Source organism: Pituophis catenifer, unplaced genomic scaffold, assembly GCF_029215685.1.
Source record: "Pituophis catenifer annectens isolate HBS135680 unplaced genomic scaffold, rPitCat1.0.hap2 SCAF_10, whole genome shotgun sequence".
Taxonomy (NCBI): domain Eukaryota; kingdom Metazoa; phylum Chordata; class Lepidosauria; order Squamata; family Colubridae; genus Pituophis; species Pituophis catenifer.
Window position 1 is genome coordinate 28948778 of NW_027256890.1, and position 14908 is coordinate 28963685.

General features: G+C 46.0%; 1 protein-coding gene across 1 annotated transcript in view; it reads right to left on the minus strand.

The window, feature by feature from the left end:
* Positions 1-14908, minus strand: part of LOC139322202 (serine/threonine-protein kinase MRCK gamma-like) — a 106981-nt gene that overhangs the window by 57943 nt on the left and 34130 nt on the right. Inside the window, 7 exon segments of the mRNA XM_070951219.1 lie at positions 42-121; positions 4352-4600; positions 8672-8872; positions 10447-10540; positions 11299-11447; positions 13055-13150; positions 14054-14137. Of these exon segments, the coding sequence (XP_070807320.1) occupies positions 42-121; positions 4352-4600; positions 8672-8872; positions 10447-10540; positions 11299-11447; positions 13055-13150; positions 14054-14137 (953 nt within the window).

Sequence of the window (14908 nt, forward strand, 5' to 3'; positions counted from 1 at the left end):
GGGAACGAAGATGCAAATCAAAGCAACGCCACCGTACTCACATCCCGGAGGTGTAGGTGAATCCGACGAAGGGGAGGTGGTGGGCCGAGAATGAGGCGTGGGAGATCGGCGGGAGCGTCTCCTAAAAAATCAGGATTGGAGGAAGAAGATCAGGGACCATTTTTCCTCCCCAAATGCCCACAACCCTCCTGGATACGCAAGCAAGGACAGAAGGGCTGGATGTCGCTATCTTGCAGGGGGTTTCTTGAAGGGTCTGTGTCAGTGGTGAAATGTAAAATTTGTTATTACCAGTTCTGTGGGCGTGGCTTGGTGGTGGGGGGTTAATGTGACTGGGTGGGCGTGGCCAACTTTTTTTTTTTTTTTACTTTTAAAAGCATTTTTTCTACAACCTTAAGAGGTCGCAGAAAAAATGCTTTTAAAAGCCTCTGACGATCAGGCAACTCAGTTGGGATCGTCAGAGGCTTTTAAAAGCATTTTTTCTACAACCTCTTCGGCTGAAGAGGCTGTAGAAAAAAAATGCCTTTAAAAGCCTCTGACGATCCCAGCTGAGTTGCCTGATCCGTCAGAGGCTTTTAAAAGCATTTTTTTCTACAACCTCTTCGGCCGAAGAAGTTGTAGAAAAAATGCTTTTAAAAGCCTCTGACGATCCCAGCTGAGCCGTGCGATCATCAGAGGCTTTTTTTTTATTTTTAAAAGCATTCTTTAGGCCGAAGAGGTTGTAGAAAAAATGCTTTTAAATTTTTTTTAAAAAAGCCTCTGATGATTGTGCGGCTCAGCTGGGCACGTGGGGGGGGGGGGGACAGGGATTTTTGCTACCGGTTCTCCGAACCACCCACAGCCATCGCTACTGGATTGGGCGATCCGGTCCGAACCGGGAGCATTTTACCCCTGATTAAAATACAAAAATTGTTAAATGAAATTACACATTGCCCAATAGAATTGAAGCCTGAACTGTTTCTTCTGGGGATCATTAAAGAAAAATACTCTAAAAAGATTAAATATTTGATCATTCATATTACTACAGCAGCGAGAATTGTACTCGCACAAGCCTGGAAAATGTCCACTACACCGACAGATGGTGTAAAAATCCGGAAAATTTTTGAATGTGCAGAAATGGACAAACTTACTATAGAATTAAATAATAAGGAAGACTCGGAATATTACTCAGCTTGGGAAAACTGGTATCCATGGATAGAAAATAAAAATAGGAAATATATAGATCAAAATAAGACATCAATTGTGTTTACATATATTTGATCAAGAAGGAATATCTGAGAATATAGGAATAGAGTTAAGTTTTTGTGTACTGTTAGAACGACGTTGGATTGTGCAACTACTATGGATGTATTTTTGTTACAGATGTATTTGCATTTTAATATTTTAAATGTTAATAAAGGTTTTTTGAAAATTAAAGAATAAATAAACAAACAAACAAACAGAGGAGCCCTTTCCCTGTTGCACAGCCACACATACACATACAGTTAGTAACATGGCCGCCCAATAATCTGGGGGAGACTCTAAGATAGGGTTTCCCAACCTTGAGCACTTTAAGGTGGGTGGACTTCAACTCCCAGAATTCCCCAGCCAGCTTAGTTAGTCGGGACTTAGCTGGCTGGGGAATTCTGGGAGTTGAAGTCCACGCGCCTTAAAGGGCTCAAAGTTGGGAAACCCTAAGCCCGTGATGGCAAACCGATGGCATGGGTGCCACAGGTGGCACGTAGAGCCATATTGGCGGGCACACGAGCATTGCCCTAGCACAGCTGCAGTGCGCATGTACTCGCCGGCCAGCTGATTTTCGGGCCTTCCGGCTTCTGGAGGGCCTCCAGGGGGGTGGTGAGGAAGGCCCGTTTTTTCCTCTCCCTAGACTCCAAAGGCTTTCTAGGAGCCTGGGGAGAGTGAAAACGGCCTTCCCCACCACCCCCAGAGGCCGGAAACGGCCCGGGGCACATTGAATTATGGGTGTGGACACACGCGCGCACGAGCCCCTCACACTCCCTCTGTTTTTGGCACACGACAGCAAAAAGGTTAGCCATCACTGCCCTAAACTCTAAGAGATAAATGTTCTGCATTTTTTTTTCCAAAATATTCAGTTGCTCCTGCTTTTTGACCTTGCAAAATGACTTAAAAGTCATCGGTGTCTGCAGCCAGCCAGAATGAAGCTTAAACAACGGGCCCCTGCAGGATAACATCATCCTGCATTTATGTATTGGTGTAACCGACACTGGGGCAGGCACTCATGTCCTAGTATTTGCACAGTGTTTGTGCCACTACTTCCATTTTATCCTACGCCTCCTTGCAGGGGCCACTACAATAGTCCTCGACTTACAAAGTTACGATGGACCTCCTCAGGGGTTCTTAAACCCGGATTTGAACTTCCACTGGCCTCCCCCAACAATGTGATCGCATTTGGGGCTTTGGCGTTGATAGCTGTTTGCAGCATCCCACCATTATGTCATCACAATTTGCAACATTTTTTTGTCGGAAACTGGGGGTTACTTCCAGTTTCTAGCAAAAAGCATCCACTGTGGACAAGGGATTCTGCCTACTTCCCTGACAGCTCTGTTCTTTTTACTTTCTACAGAGGCACGATGGAGAGCGTTTTAAACAAACTGCATCCCTGTTTGGTTTGGTGGCTGCAGTGCCTCAGATAGAAAGTCCCTACAGAGAGTGGTAAGGACAGTGGAGAAGATCATATGAAGCTCACTTCCCGTTATTCAAGATGCTACTTATAAGCGCTATGTGCTTAGAGTTCGAAGCATTGTTAGAGACCCCACACACCCACTCCACGTTTTGTTTCTGTTGCTCCCCTCTGAGAGGAGGTTTCGAAGGATTTCTAGCAGGACTACCAGATTCTGTAACAGCTTTGCTCCTTATGCCATCGATCTTGTAAACTCACAAGATTCGTTTCTCTCGGCATGTACATGTAAACATCCAAACTAGACTGTGTTGTTTCTCTGTGTCATATAATATATGTGGGTATATACATAATTTTGTATTTATTTATACATCTTGTCATGTTTATGTAGTGTATATTAGAGGTGGTGACACTTTGAGTGCTGTATGCAATGAAATTTTATTTTAATGTATGCCAATTAGTGTACATTCAAAGTGACAATAAAGTTATTATTCTACTCCACTCCATTCTATTCTAAATTATATTCTATTCAATTCTATTGAATTCTATTCTAAATTGTAAATTCTTTATTTCTATTCTATATTCTATATTCTATATTCTATATTCTATATTCTATATTCTATATTCTATATTCTATATTCTATATTCTATATTCTATATTCTATTCTATTCCATTCCATTCTTCTCTTCTCTTCCCTATTCTGTTCTGTTCTGTTCTGTTCTGTTCTAGTCTATTCCTATGGTGGCGCAGTGGTCAGAATGCAGGATTGCAGGCTAATTCTGCTGACTGCCATCAGTTCAATCCTGACCAGCTCAAGGTTGACTCAGCCTTCTGTCCCTCCCAGGTCAGTAAAGTGAGGACCCAGACAGTTGGGGGCAAGAGGCTGACTCTGTAAACCGCTTAGAGAGGGCTGGAAAGCATTATGAAGCTGTATATAAGTCTAAGAGCTATTGCTATGTTACTAACGTTAACAATTGCAGCGATTCACTTAACAACCGTGGCAAGAAAGGTTGTAAAATGGGGCAAAATTCATTTAACAACTGTCTTGCTTAGCAATAGAAATGTTGGACTCAATTGTGGTCGTACGTTGAGGACTACCTGCCCGCTTAGTGAGCAACATAAGTTACCAGCATAATTTTGGGCTCGATTATGGTTCTAAACGGAGGACTATTTGTTATTGAAGGGTCCGTGTGAATGTTTTGTTTTTCTAGCAGCAACCTCCCCTCCCCACCCGGTGACTCCCTACTTTCCCATTCACTCCCAAAGGGGTGGCATGGATGATGTCCTAAGTCATAAGTCAAGGACTACCTGGGTTTGAGAGCTGGATGCGATGAAATTTCATTTTAACGTATGCCGATTAGCATACATTCAAAATGACAATAATAAAGTTATTCTGAGTTTAAGTCTAAAGTGTAAGCAAATAAAGGACTGGATTAGACTGGATTTCAGTGGCATCTTTGGGTTTAGGTCTGACCACATGTGGAGCCTGCAACCGAGGCAGTGGCACCAAGCGTGGCTTGCCAGCCCGCCGTGGCATCTCAGGTTTCTATCAGCCCTCAAATTTGGCCACCCGCACCCCTTTCTTGGGCAGGGAGGTCAGGGTCTGCTTGGCAACTGCTGGGGTTCCTGCCCATCTCATACGCGCCCCCTCCCAGCAGCCTGGCATGGGCCCTTGGCATCCGCACTCATTCGCAAGCACCGTCACAGATGGTTACCGCTTCTTTGAGGGTGTCGTCGTCGACATCGAAGTTGGAGGTGTCGGCCGGACTGGCCACCTCAGGGACCAAGGGGGGAGGGCTCTTGCGGAGGTCCTCCCAGGCGATGCCCTCGAAGAAGGGGTGGCGCGTGAAGTCCTCGATGCCCTTCTGGCCCAGACGGACTTCTTGGCGGCACAAGAGTTCGCGGATCAGGTCCTTGGCGCTCTCCGAGACGTCGGTGATATCCGTGGGGAACTGCAGGTGGTCCTGGAAGAGGAAACAGAAGGGGGGATGCAACGGGGGCTCCGACATCTCAGGGGGGTCTATCTGCTACCCTTGGGCAGCTGGTATCGATAGGGGGTGCTGTGCTCCACCAAGGACTCCAGAAACCAAAATTCCTGGACTAATTGGGATCATGAAAGCAACAGATCAGGGTTTAAGCACGGTAACCGAGATCGTGAAAGCAACAGATCGGGGTTTAAGCAAGGTAGCCGAGATCGTGAAAGCAACAGATCGGGGTTTAAGCAAGGTAACCGAGATCGTGAAAGCAACAGATCGGGGTTTAAGCACGGTAACCAAGATCGTGAAAGCAACAGATCGGGGTTTAAGCAAGGTAACCGAGATCGTGAAAGCAACAGATCGGGGTTTAAGCAAGGTAGCCGAGATCGTGAAAGCAACAGATCGGGGTTTAAGCAAGGTAACCGAGATCGTGAAAGCAACAGATCGGGGTTTAAGCAAGGTAACCGAGATCGTGAAAGCAACAGATCGGGGTTTAAGCACGGTAACCGAGATCGTGAAAGCAACAGATCGGGGTTTAAGCAAGGTAACTGAGATCGTGAAAGCAACAGATCGGGGTTTAAGCATGGTAACCGAGATCGTGAAAGCAACAGATCGGGGTTTAAGCAAGGTAACCGAGATCGTGAAAGCAACAGATCAGGGTTTAAGCAAGGTAATTGAGATTGTGAAAGCAACAGATCAGGGTTTAAGCAAGGTAGCCGAGATCGTGAAAGCAACAGATCAGGGTTTAAGCAAGGTAGCCGAGATCGTGAAAGCAACAGATCGGGGTTTAAGCAAGGTAATCGAGATTGTGAAAGCAACAGATCAGGGTTTAAGCAAGGGCAACAGGAAAGTTGCACACCTGTTAGAATTCACCCTGCATTAATAGAATTAAAATGGCAAGCTCACCCTCCAAGAATGGACTACAGTTAGTCCTCGACTTACAACCATTCGTTTAGTGACCATTCAAAGTTGCAACAGCCGTAAAAAAAACCCTGAATTTATGAGCGTTTTTCACACTTACGACCGTTGCAGCATCTCCATGGGTCATGTGATTGCAATTCAGATGCTTGGCAACTGACTCATAGTTATGACAGTTGCTGTGGTCCTCCTGGGGTCACGGAATCCCCTTTTGTGACCTTCTGGCCAGCAAAACCATGGGGGTAGCTGGACTCACTTAACGACCTTGTTACGAAAGTAACAACGGCAGTGATTCACTGAACAGCTAGGGCAAGGAAGGTCGTAAAACGGGGCAAAAACTTCACTTCACAGCTGTCTCGCTCAGCAACGGACATTTTGGGCTGAGTGGTGGCCATACGTTTGTGCCACTACTGGACGGAGGACAAAGGCCCTGCAGTGGGATCATTTGAGGTGACTCGTGAAAAGCGAGCCAAGCTGTGTTGGGAGGGGAAGTGGGAGCGCTCACACCCAAGGCTGGCAGCCAATTTGACTCAGGGAGGGAGTTGCCTGAATTTTTGCCCAAGGCAAAAAAGTGCGGTCCATCAGCTACTGAACGGGTGCAAAATCCAGCTGCTGAGCCCGACAAATGGAAGATGTACGAAGGGACCTTGGAGGTCTTCTAGTCCAGCCCCATGCTCAAGCAGGAGATCCTATAGCATTTCAGACAAGTGGCTGTCCAGTTTCTTCTTAAAAACCTCCAGTGATGGAGCACTCACAACTTCTGGTGGCAAGCAGTTCCACTGGTTAATTTTTCTCACTGTTAGGAAGTTTCTCCTCAATTCCAGGTTGCTTCTCTCCTTGATTGGTTTCCCTCTATTGTTTCTTGTCCTGCCTTCTGGTGCTTTGGAGAATAATTTGACCCCCTTCCTCTTTCGGGCAGCCCCTCAAATACGGGAAGACTGCTATCATGTCACCCCTAATTCTTCTTTTCTCTAGACTAGCCAGACCCAATTCCTGCAACCGTTCTTCATATGTTTTAGTCTCCGGGCCTTTTAATCCTCTTTGTTGCTCTTCTCTGCACTTTTTCCAAAATCCCAACCTCTTTTTTGTAATGCGGGGACCAAAACTGGATGCAGAATTTCAGATGTGGCCATACCAAGGTTTTATAAAATTTTATACTAATACTTCATGTGATTCTATGCCTCTATTTATACAACCAAGGATTGTATTAGGTTTTTTTAGCTGCTGCTGCACACGGCTGGCTCATGTTTAAGGGCTCATGTTGTGGGAGCCTCATCCCTGGAGGCTTTCCAAGAAGACACTGGACTGCCACCTGTCAGAAATGGTGTAGGGTCTCCTGCTTGGGTGGGGGGTTGGACTAGATGACCTACAAGGTCCCTTCCAACTCTGTTAATCTGTAAAGAACAGAATTTGCCTCAGAAGTTGTGGGAGCTTCATCACTGGAGGCTTTCCAAGAAGACACTGGACTGCCACCTGTCAGAAATGGAGTAGGGTCTCCTGCTTGGGTGGGGGGTTGGACTAGATGACCTACAAGGTCCCTTCCAACTCTGTTAATCTGTAAAGAACAGAATTTGCCTCAGAAGTTGCGGGAGCTTCATCACTGGAGGCTTTCCAAGAAGACATTGGACTGCCACCTGTCAGAAATGGTGTAGGATCTCCTGCTTGGGTGGGGGGTTGGACTAGATGACTTACAAGGTCCCTTTCCAACTCTGTTAATCTGTTATAATCTGTCTATCTGACTCCAAGGTCCCTCTCACTGTTTCGGAGCCAGGTCTCGCCTAATCTGTACTTGGTACCTTTGGTTTTTTTTCCCTACCTAAATGTAGAAAATTTGCTTTTCTCCCCATTAAATTTCATTTTGTTGGATAAGGGCCCATTGTTCAAGTCTGTCCTAAGAATAAAAACTTTATTACGGTCCTCGACCAGCAATAGACATACAATAAATTAAAAATAATACTGACATCAATCGTGAATAATAACATCCCTGTTATGAAAATACATGATCTCAAACGGTTAGGGTCACTCCCTAATTGACATGCGTGGAAAGCCGATAAAAATGTGAGTAAATTTTTCCAATATTTTTTTAAATTGGAGTATTTTTCCAATAATTGTTATAGACATCTCCAAAAAATTGGCACCGGTTGACATCTATAATTCTGCAACCAATTTTTTTTTTTTTTTTTTGTGGACATTTCAAGTCTGTCAAGATCTTTTTGGATCCTAAGTTTATTTTCTGGGGTGTTGGCTGTTCATTGAAACCAATTGTGAACCAGTGTTTGGCAATCATGTCTGCATAAGTATTGCAAACAAGTAAATACAGGTAGCCTTGACTTACAACGGTTCATTTGGTGACCGTTTGAAGGCACTGAAAAAAAAAATGACTCGTAACTGTTTTTCACACTTACGACCGTTGCAGCATCCCTTATGGCATGTGTGATCAAAATTCAGAGTCCTGACAACTGACTCGTATTTTACGACAGTCGCAGTGTCCTGGGATCGTGTTGATCCTCTTTTGCGACCTTTCTGACAAGCCAAGACAGTGGGGGAAGTCAGATTCGCTTAGCAACCGTGTTACTAACTTAACGGCTCCAGTGCTTCACTTAACAACGGTGGCGAGAAAGGTCATAAAAATGGGGGCACAATTGCTTCACAACTGTCTCACTTAGCTGTCAGTGATTTTCCCTGGGATCCCAGTGATGGGATTCAGCCGGTTCGGTTGAATCGGTAGTTAAATTTCTGGCTGGCCCCGCCCTGCCCCTTCTAGGACTCCCCACGAGCCTCATTTTGGCTCCCAGGTAAAATGGAGTCAGGAAGACCTACTAGGCCCAAAATGGAGCACGCGGGGGGGGGGGGTGGCGCATCTCCCCCGTGGCCCGTTTTTGCTCCCAGGGGGGTGCAGGAGGCCGAGTGCTGCCTGTCACATCACCATGGCCACGCCCACCCACCCATTAGGGCACGCCCATACCACCCATTAGGGCAGAGAACCGGTTGTTAAATTATTTGAATCCCACCACTGGCTCCATTGTGGTCGTAAGTCGAGGACCACCCGTAAAACGTTTTTAAAAAACCATTCTCTCTAAGATAAACTGCCTTCATTTGCTTCCTGCGGCCTTCCTCACCTACGGTGCCCGCGTGACTCACCTCGTGGTTCATGATCTTGCCGTACGTCTCCACCAGGGATTCGGCGTAGAAAGGGGTTTCCCCGAAAAGCAGCTCGTACATGCAGACCCCCAGAGACCACCAGTCACACTCGGGGCCGTATTTGCCCTTTCGGTCCTCCATGGCTTGCAGGATCTCTGGGGAGATATAATCGGGGGTGCCCACTGCCACCGAGGACTCCACCTGGGAGAACAGAATAGAATAGAATCACAGAGTTGGAAGGGACCTTGGAGGTCTTCTAGTCCAACCCCCTTCTTATGCAGGAATCTCTACACTGCTTCAGACAAATAGTTACCCAACATCTTCTTTAAAACTTCCAGTGTTGGAGCATTTACAATTTCTGGAGGCCAGTTGTTCCACTGGTTAATTGTTCTAACTATCAGGAAATTTTCTCCTTAGTTCTAAGTTGCTTCTCTCCTTGATTAGTTTCTACCCATTGCTTCTTGTCCTGCCCTCAGGGGCTTTGGAGATTAGTTTGACTCCCTCTTCTTTGGGGCAGCCCCTCAAATATTAGAAGACTGCTCTCATATCTCCCCTGGTCCTTCTTTTCATCAAACTAGGCCTACCCAGTTCCTGCAACTGTTCATCGTATGTTTTGGCCTCCAGCTCCCTAATCCTCTTTGTTGCTCTTCTCTGCACTCTTTCCAGAGTCTCCACATCTTTTTTACATCAAGGGGGGAGAGGGAGGGGCAGGGGGGAGGAAAAAAAAACAGAGCCCGAGTTCAGATTCTGCCGCCTTTCAAATTTATCCTTTGGATTAAGATCTAAAGAGCCTTTTAGATCCGTGTTTTTCAAACTTGGCAACTTTTGGAAGGGTGGACTTCAATTCCCAGAATTCCCCAGCCAGCATGGGATTCTGGGAGTTGAGGTCCACGTATCTTAAAGGTGCCAAGGTTGAAAAAAATGTTGCTTTATACAAATGCTTATTTATTTGCAGCATACCTCTACGGATGTCTACGTAAGGCCTGATGACATCATCACGTGGTATCATTTGGCACACAAGCACACTCCGTGTTGTGTCCCTCCCTCTAGACCCCTACTGTTACGAGAGTGTTTTTGGCCAGTTTTCAGAATCGGCTCAACTCTGAACCTGGTTTAATTCTAACCCTGGCTTAGCCTCTAAACCAGGCTTAGCTCTAAACCTGGTTTAGCTCTAAGCCTAGTTTAGCTCTAAACCTGGCTTAACTCTAAACCTGGCTCAGCTCTAAACCTGGCTCAGCTCTAAATCTGGTTTAGCTCTAAGCCTAGTTTAGCTCTAAACTTGTCTTAGCTCTAAACCTGGCTTAATTCTGAACCTGTCTTAACTCTAAACCTGTCTTAACTCTAAACCTGTCTTAGCTCTAAACCTGGCTCAGCTCTAAATCTGGTTCAGCTCTAAATCTGGCTTAGCTCTAAATCTGGTTTAGCTCTAAGCCTAGTTTAGCTCTAAACCTGGCTTAATTCTGAACCTGGTTTAACTCTAAACCTGGCTTAACTCTAAACCTGGATTAGCTCTAAACCTGGCTTAGTTCTAAACCTGGCTTAATTCTAAACTTGGGTGCGCTCTAAATTTGGTCTTAGTTTAACAAAACGTGCCATGTGCAACTAAACAGACCATCTTCAGGAAATGAACTGGTTCCCATCAAAGCTGGTGCCTACGATATACTGGCAAAGACCCTAGTTCACTGCCGGGGGGGGGCCCTGTCTACACCATCCAGGCCAGCCTTCCCCAATCAGGCCTGGACGCCGATCCCCATCAGACCCCAGGCCAAGCTCACCGTGCCATCCGGAGCCAGGCGAAGGCAGGACCCAAAGTCCGCCAGGCGGATGTGCCCACTGGTGTCAATCAGAATATTGTCCGGCTTGATGTCCCTGTGGAGGGAAGGGCCCCCATTGGTAAGTGGTGGCACCTCAGAAAAGTAGAAAGGTTGGGGGACTGTGGGGCTCTCAGGGAAGGACCAGGTGGCCAACCCCTCAAACATGGGGAGGGTTGACTTTTAGAGCCGCGGTGATGCAGTGGTTAGAGTGCAGTATTGCAGGTTGACTCTGCCGACTGCCAGGAGTTCGATCCTCACCGGCTCAAGGTTGACTCAGCCTTCCATCCTTCCCAGGTCGGTAAAATCCTTGCAATTATCGCAAGGAACTGATAAGGTCTGTTGCTGCAGTTAATTCCTTGATGGACTCTTGCCTGGACTTTTTGGTGGGTGAACGCCATTAATTCACAAGAGGTAAATAAAGAGGGGTTTTTTTTGTAACAAGGAGTCTGTTTCTTGTTTCTTCTGAGGCTGGGTCAGAACAGGAAGGTTGAGTCAACCTTGAGCCTGGTGAGATTTGAACTGCCAAATTGCAGTCAGCTGGCAGTCAGCAGAAGTGGCCTGCAGTACCACAGTCTAACTGCGCCACTGTGGCTCAAAATAATAATAATAATAATAACTATTGTATAATAATTGTATAATATTGTATAATAATTGTATAATAATGTATAATAATAATAACTATTGTAAGTCAAGGACAACCCACAAAGTGCAATTGTGCCGTCATAAGTCACCTTGTGGCTTTCTGACCCACCCCAGGGATCCTTCCAATCCACGGCCAACGTTAACAGAAGGAAAAAGCAAGAGGAGACGTACCTGTGCACATACTGGAGCTGATGGAGGGAATGGATGGCCAGGACCATCTCGGCCAGGTAGAAGCAGGCCAAGTCTTCCGGCAGCCGGTCCTCAAACTTGCTCAGCAGGGTGAGTAGGTCTCCTCCGGCGTAATAATCCATCACCAGGTACTGTCAAAGGAACCGCCAACCTCTAGCATCCCTTCCCAACCTGCGTTCTGCAGGTGGAGACTTCGACTCCCAGAATTCCCTCCGGCAGCGAGGTTGTTTGCTGAGAATTCTGGGAGCTGAAGTTCACACCTTCCCTGCGGTTGGGGAAGGTGAGGTGAACACACCTGAGTGGCCCATAACCCGTTTCCTCCCTGAATTTCAGATGATGGTGGCTTCCGAGAATGTTTTGGGTGCAAAATCTCACTTGGTGGAGATGGCAAAGCCCAGCATCCTCAGCCCGCACTGCCAACAGAATTGTGGGACAATATTTGCACATGGGTGAGAATGTGGAATTGTGTTCTCAATCTGGGTAGCTTTAAGACGGGTGGACTTCAACTCCCAGAATTCCCCAGCCAGGACAGCGCAGAATTCTGGGAGTTGAAGTCCATCCATCAGCACAGCTGGCTGGGGAATTCTGGGAGTTGAAGTCCACCCATTTTTATAGCTGCCCAGATTGAGGAAAAACTGGTGAGGAAAATCAGCCACTGCCAATCTCTTGTTTTTACCTCAGGTTTACCTTGTTACCTCAGGCTGCATTTAGAAACCGAAAGCTAGTGGCCTTTTCAGGTTTCTAGTCCACTGTGAGGAAAGATGATACGAATCCATTTTGCTGAGTCAGGTGGCGTTCAATCATTACTAGATTTACTGACACTACGTTCTTGCAAAGACAGGCCACATTTTGGGGAGCAGGGCATCAAGAAAAGCCAGCACCTCCTTTTTTTTTTAGAAAGCTGAATGCTAGCATTGAGCAGTCACGATCAGTGGGCAGAGAGGTGACAGATGAATTTTCTGAAATTTTGCAAAGAAATGACAGTTTTTCCATCCCTTTTAGCAACATCTGAACCCAGCACCACAGATGCTCCTGATTGGTAGGGTTGGGCTTCAGAGAGGACCGTACCACGGAAGAGAAAACATTCACCCTCATATTCCGTCACGTGCAGACACGCGTCGCACCCCCTCATTCACACGTAACCTCATAGCTAAATCTCCATGCTTGCAAAATGCAAGCAACTGGCTGAGTGCACCTTTCCCTCCCCACTAATTTTTTATTTAATTCAAAAAAGATTAAAATGCAAAACCCCAAAGAAAGAAAAAAAAACATTTAACAAAAACAAAACAAAACTGGACAAGAACATTAAAAAATGTGAATTAGAAAGGACAAAAAAAAAACCCTTGTAAACCCTTCTAGTGGAACCTTAACAAATCTATTGCCACAATTATAGCTCCCTACCTCCTTCCAAAGCAGGTTCAAAATTTTACAAGCTTCTACCTCTGTTGGCGCCCGATTTTCTCGATTCACACAACACGCACACAAAACCTGTGACTTGGTACCCTGGCTGGGTTTAGCGTGTCATGTGAATGGAGGAAATCAAGTTTGCAAAGCAAGCAACCAATTCGGAGGCAAAAATGGGGCCAGCAGCCATTGCACAAAACCCTTTTCTCTCTTCACTTCGTCCCCATGTTCCACCCCAGAGACAGAAACCACTATTGCCAGTTCCCAACAGACTGACATCCGAGAGGAAACCCTGTTCAAAATTTCCTGGATTCGAAAATGTGTCTCGGCTCACCAGGTAGTGCTCGTCCTGGAAGGCGTAATGTAACGTGGTAATCCACTGCTGATCCCCATGCACGAGGACGTCCCGTTCCTCTCGAAAACAAGCCGTCTGAAAGGAGACAGAAGGTGAGGCTGGATGCGAATCTCAGCACAAAGCTTAACCCACCTGACAGCTCTGCTATCTGGCGCAGAAAAAGTACAGATGGTCCTCGACTTATGCCTACAATTGGGACCGGCATTTTGGTTGTAAGTCAATGTGGTCGTATGTCGAGGACTGTTTGTCATTAAGTGGTGCGGTCATTAAGTGGTACAGCCATTAAGCGGGACATCCCATGACCATGACTTGCAATCTTTCCTGTCAGCTTCCCCTTTGACTTTGCTTGTCCGAAACTGGCTGGGAAGGTCACAAGAACTATAAAATGTAAAATATTAATATGAAAGCCATTTAATGTATCGCCTTAATAAACTAATGAAATCGCCCTTAATAAATCCTAATTATAAAAATAATTCTTAGATCCTTAGTTAGGGATTTGAATTATTATGTTTTCTCACCCATCTAACTCTTCACTACCCACAATAATCACAATTTATTCCATTTATATGCCACCAACACTCCACAATTCCGCGAGGCTCACGACCAAGAAAGAAATGACAATAATTTAATTTGAATTTGAAGGGTCTTTGTGTGTGTGTGTGTGTATGCATGGTGGGGTTGAGGGCCACTTTTTCCCATCTTCCTGAAACCAACCAGCCCACTTGATGGCTAAGAAACTTTCTGGATTTACGAAACGAAGGAATCAATGAAAATTTAGAGCGTGGCTAGAGATTCCCCAAACGGCCAAATTCCATATCTGTCATTTTCTTGACAACGGCACAAAAATGGTTTAAGGCCGCCTTTCTCCAGCTGCTTTCCTGGGCTAGCTTGGTGATCTCTTAGTGGTCTCCCATCCGAGGTCTAATCCTAACTTGCTGAGACTTTGGCAGATGGATCCCAGGGCCTGGGAATAGTCACCTCGGTTCTCTTCAGCATTTCCCACTTGTGCAGGATCTTCATGGCGTAGATTTTCTCCGTCTGCTTCATTCGCACGACGGCCACCTGGGAGGAGAGAGCAGGACAGAGATTGGGGTGGGGGTGGGGAGCCTTTAGAATAAGAAATCATAGAATAACTGAGCCGGAAGGGACCTTGGGGGGTCAACCCCCTGCTCAAGTAGGAGACCCTATATATCATTCCAGACAAATGGTTGTCTTGAAGACCTCCAGTGTTGGTGCACTCACAACTTCTGGTGGCAAGCTGTTCCACTGATTAATTGTTCTCACTGTCAGGAAATTTCCCCTTAGTTCCAGGTTGAATCTCTCCTTGATCAGTTTCCATCCATGGTTCCTTGTCTGGCCTTTGGGTGCTTTGGAAAATAGCTTGATCCCCTTCCTCCTCTCTGTGGCAGCCCCTCAAATACTGGAAGATGCTCTCCTGGTCCTTCTCTTCCCTAGACTAGCCGGGCCCAGTTCCTGCAACCGTTCATTGTATGATTTAGCCTCGAGTCCCCTCATCATCCTGGTTGCTCTTCTCTGCACTTTTTCTAGTCTCAACATCTTTCTTTCTTTCTTTCTTTCTTTCTTTCTTTCTTTCTTTCTTTCTTTCTTTCTTTCTTTCTTTCTTTCTTTCTTTCTTTCTTTCTCTTCTTTCTTTCTTTCTTTCTTTTTCTTTCTTCTCTTTCTTTCTCCTTTCTCTTTTTCTCCTCCACTCTAACCTTTACCTATCTCTCCTTCCTCCCTCCCTCCCTCTTTGATTTGCTAAGCCAGCAACTTCTGTTCCATTGGTTGATTGTTCTCACTGTCAAGAAATTTCTCCTTATTTCTAGGTTGTCC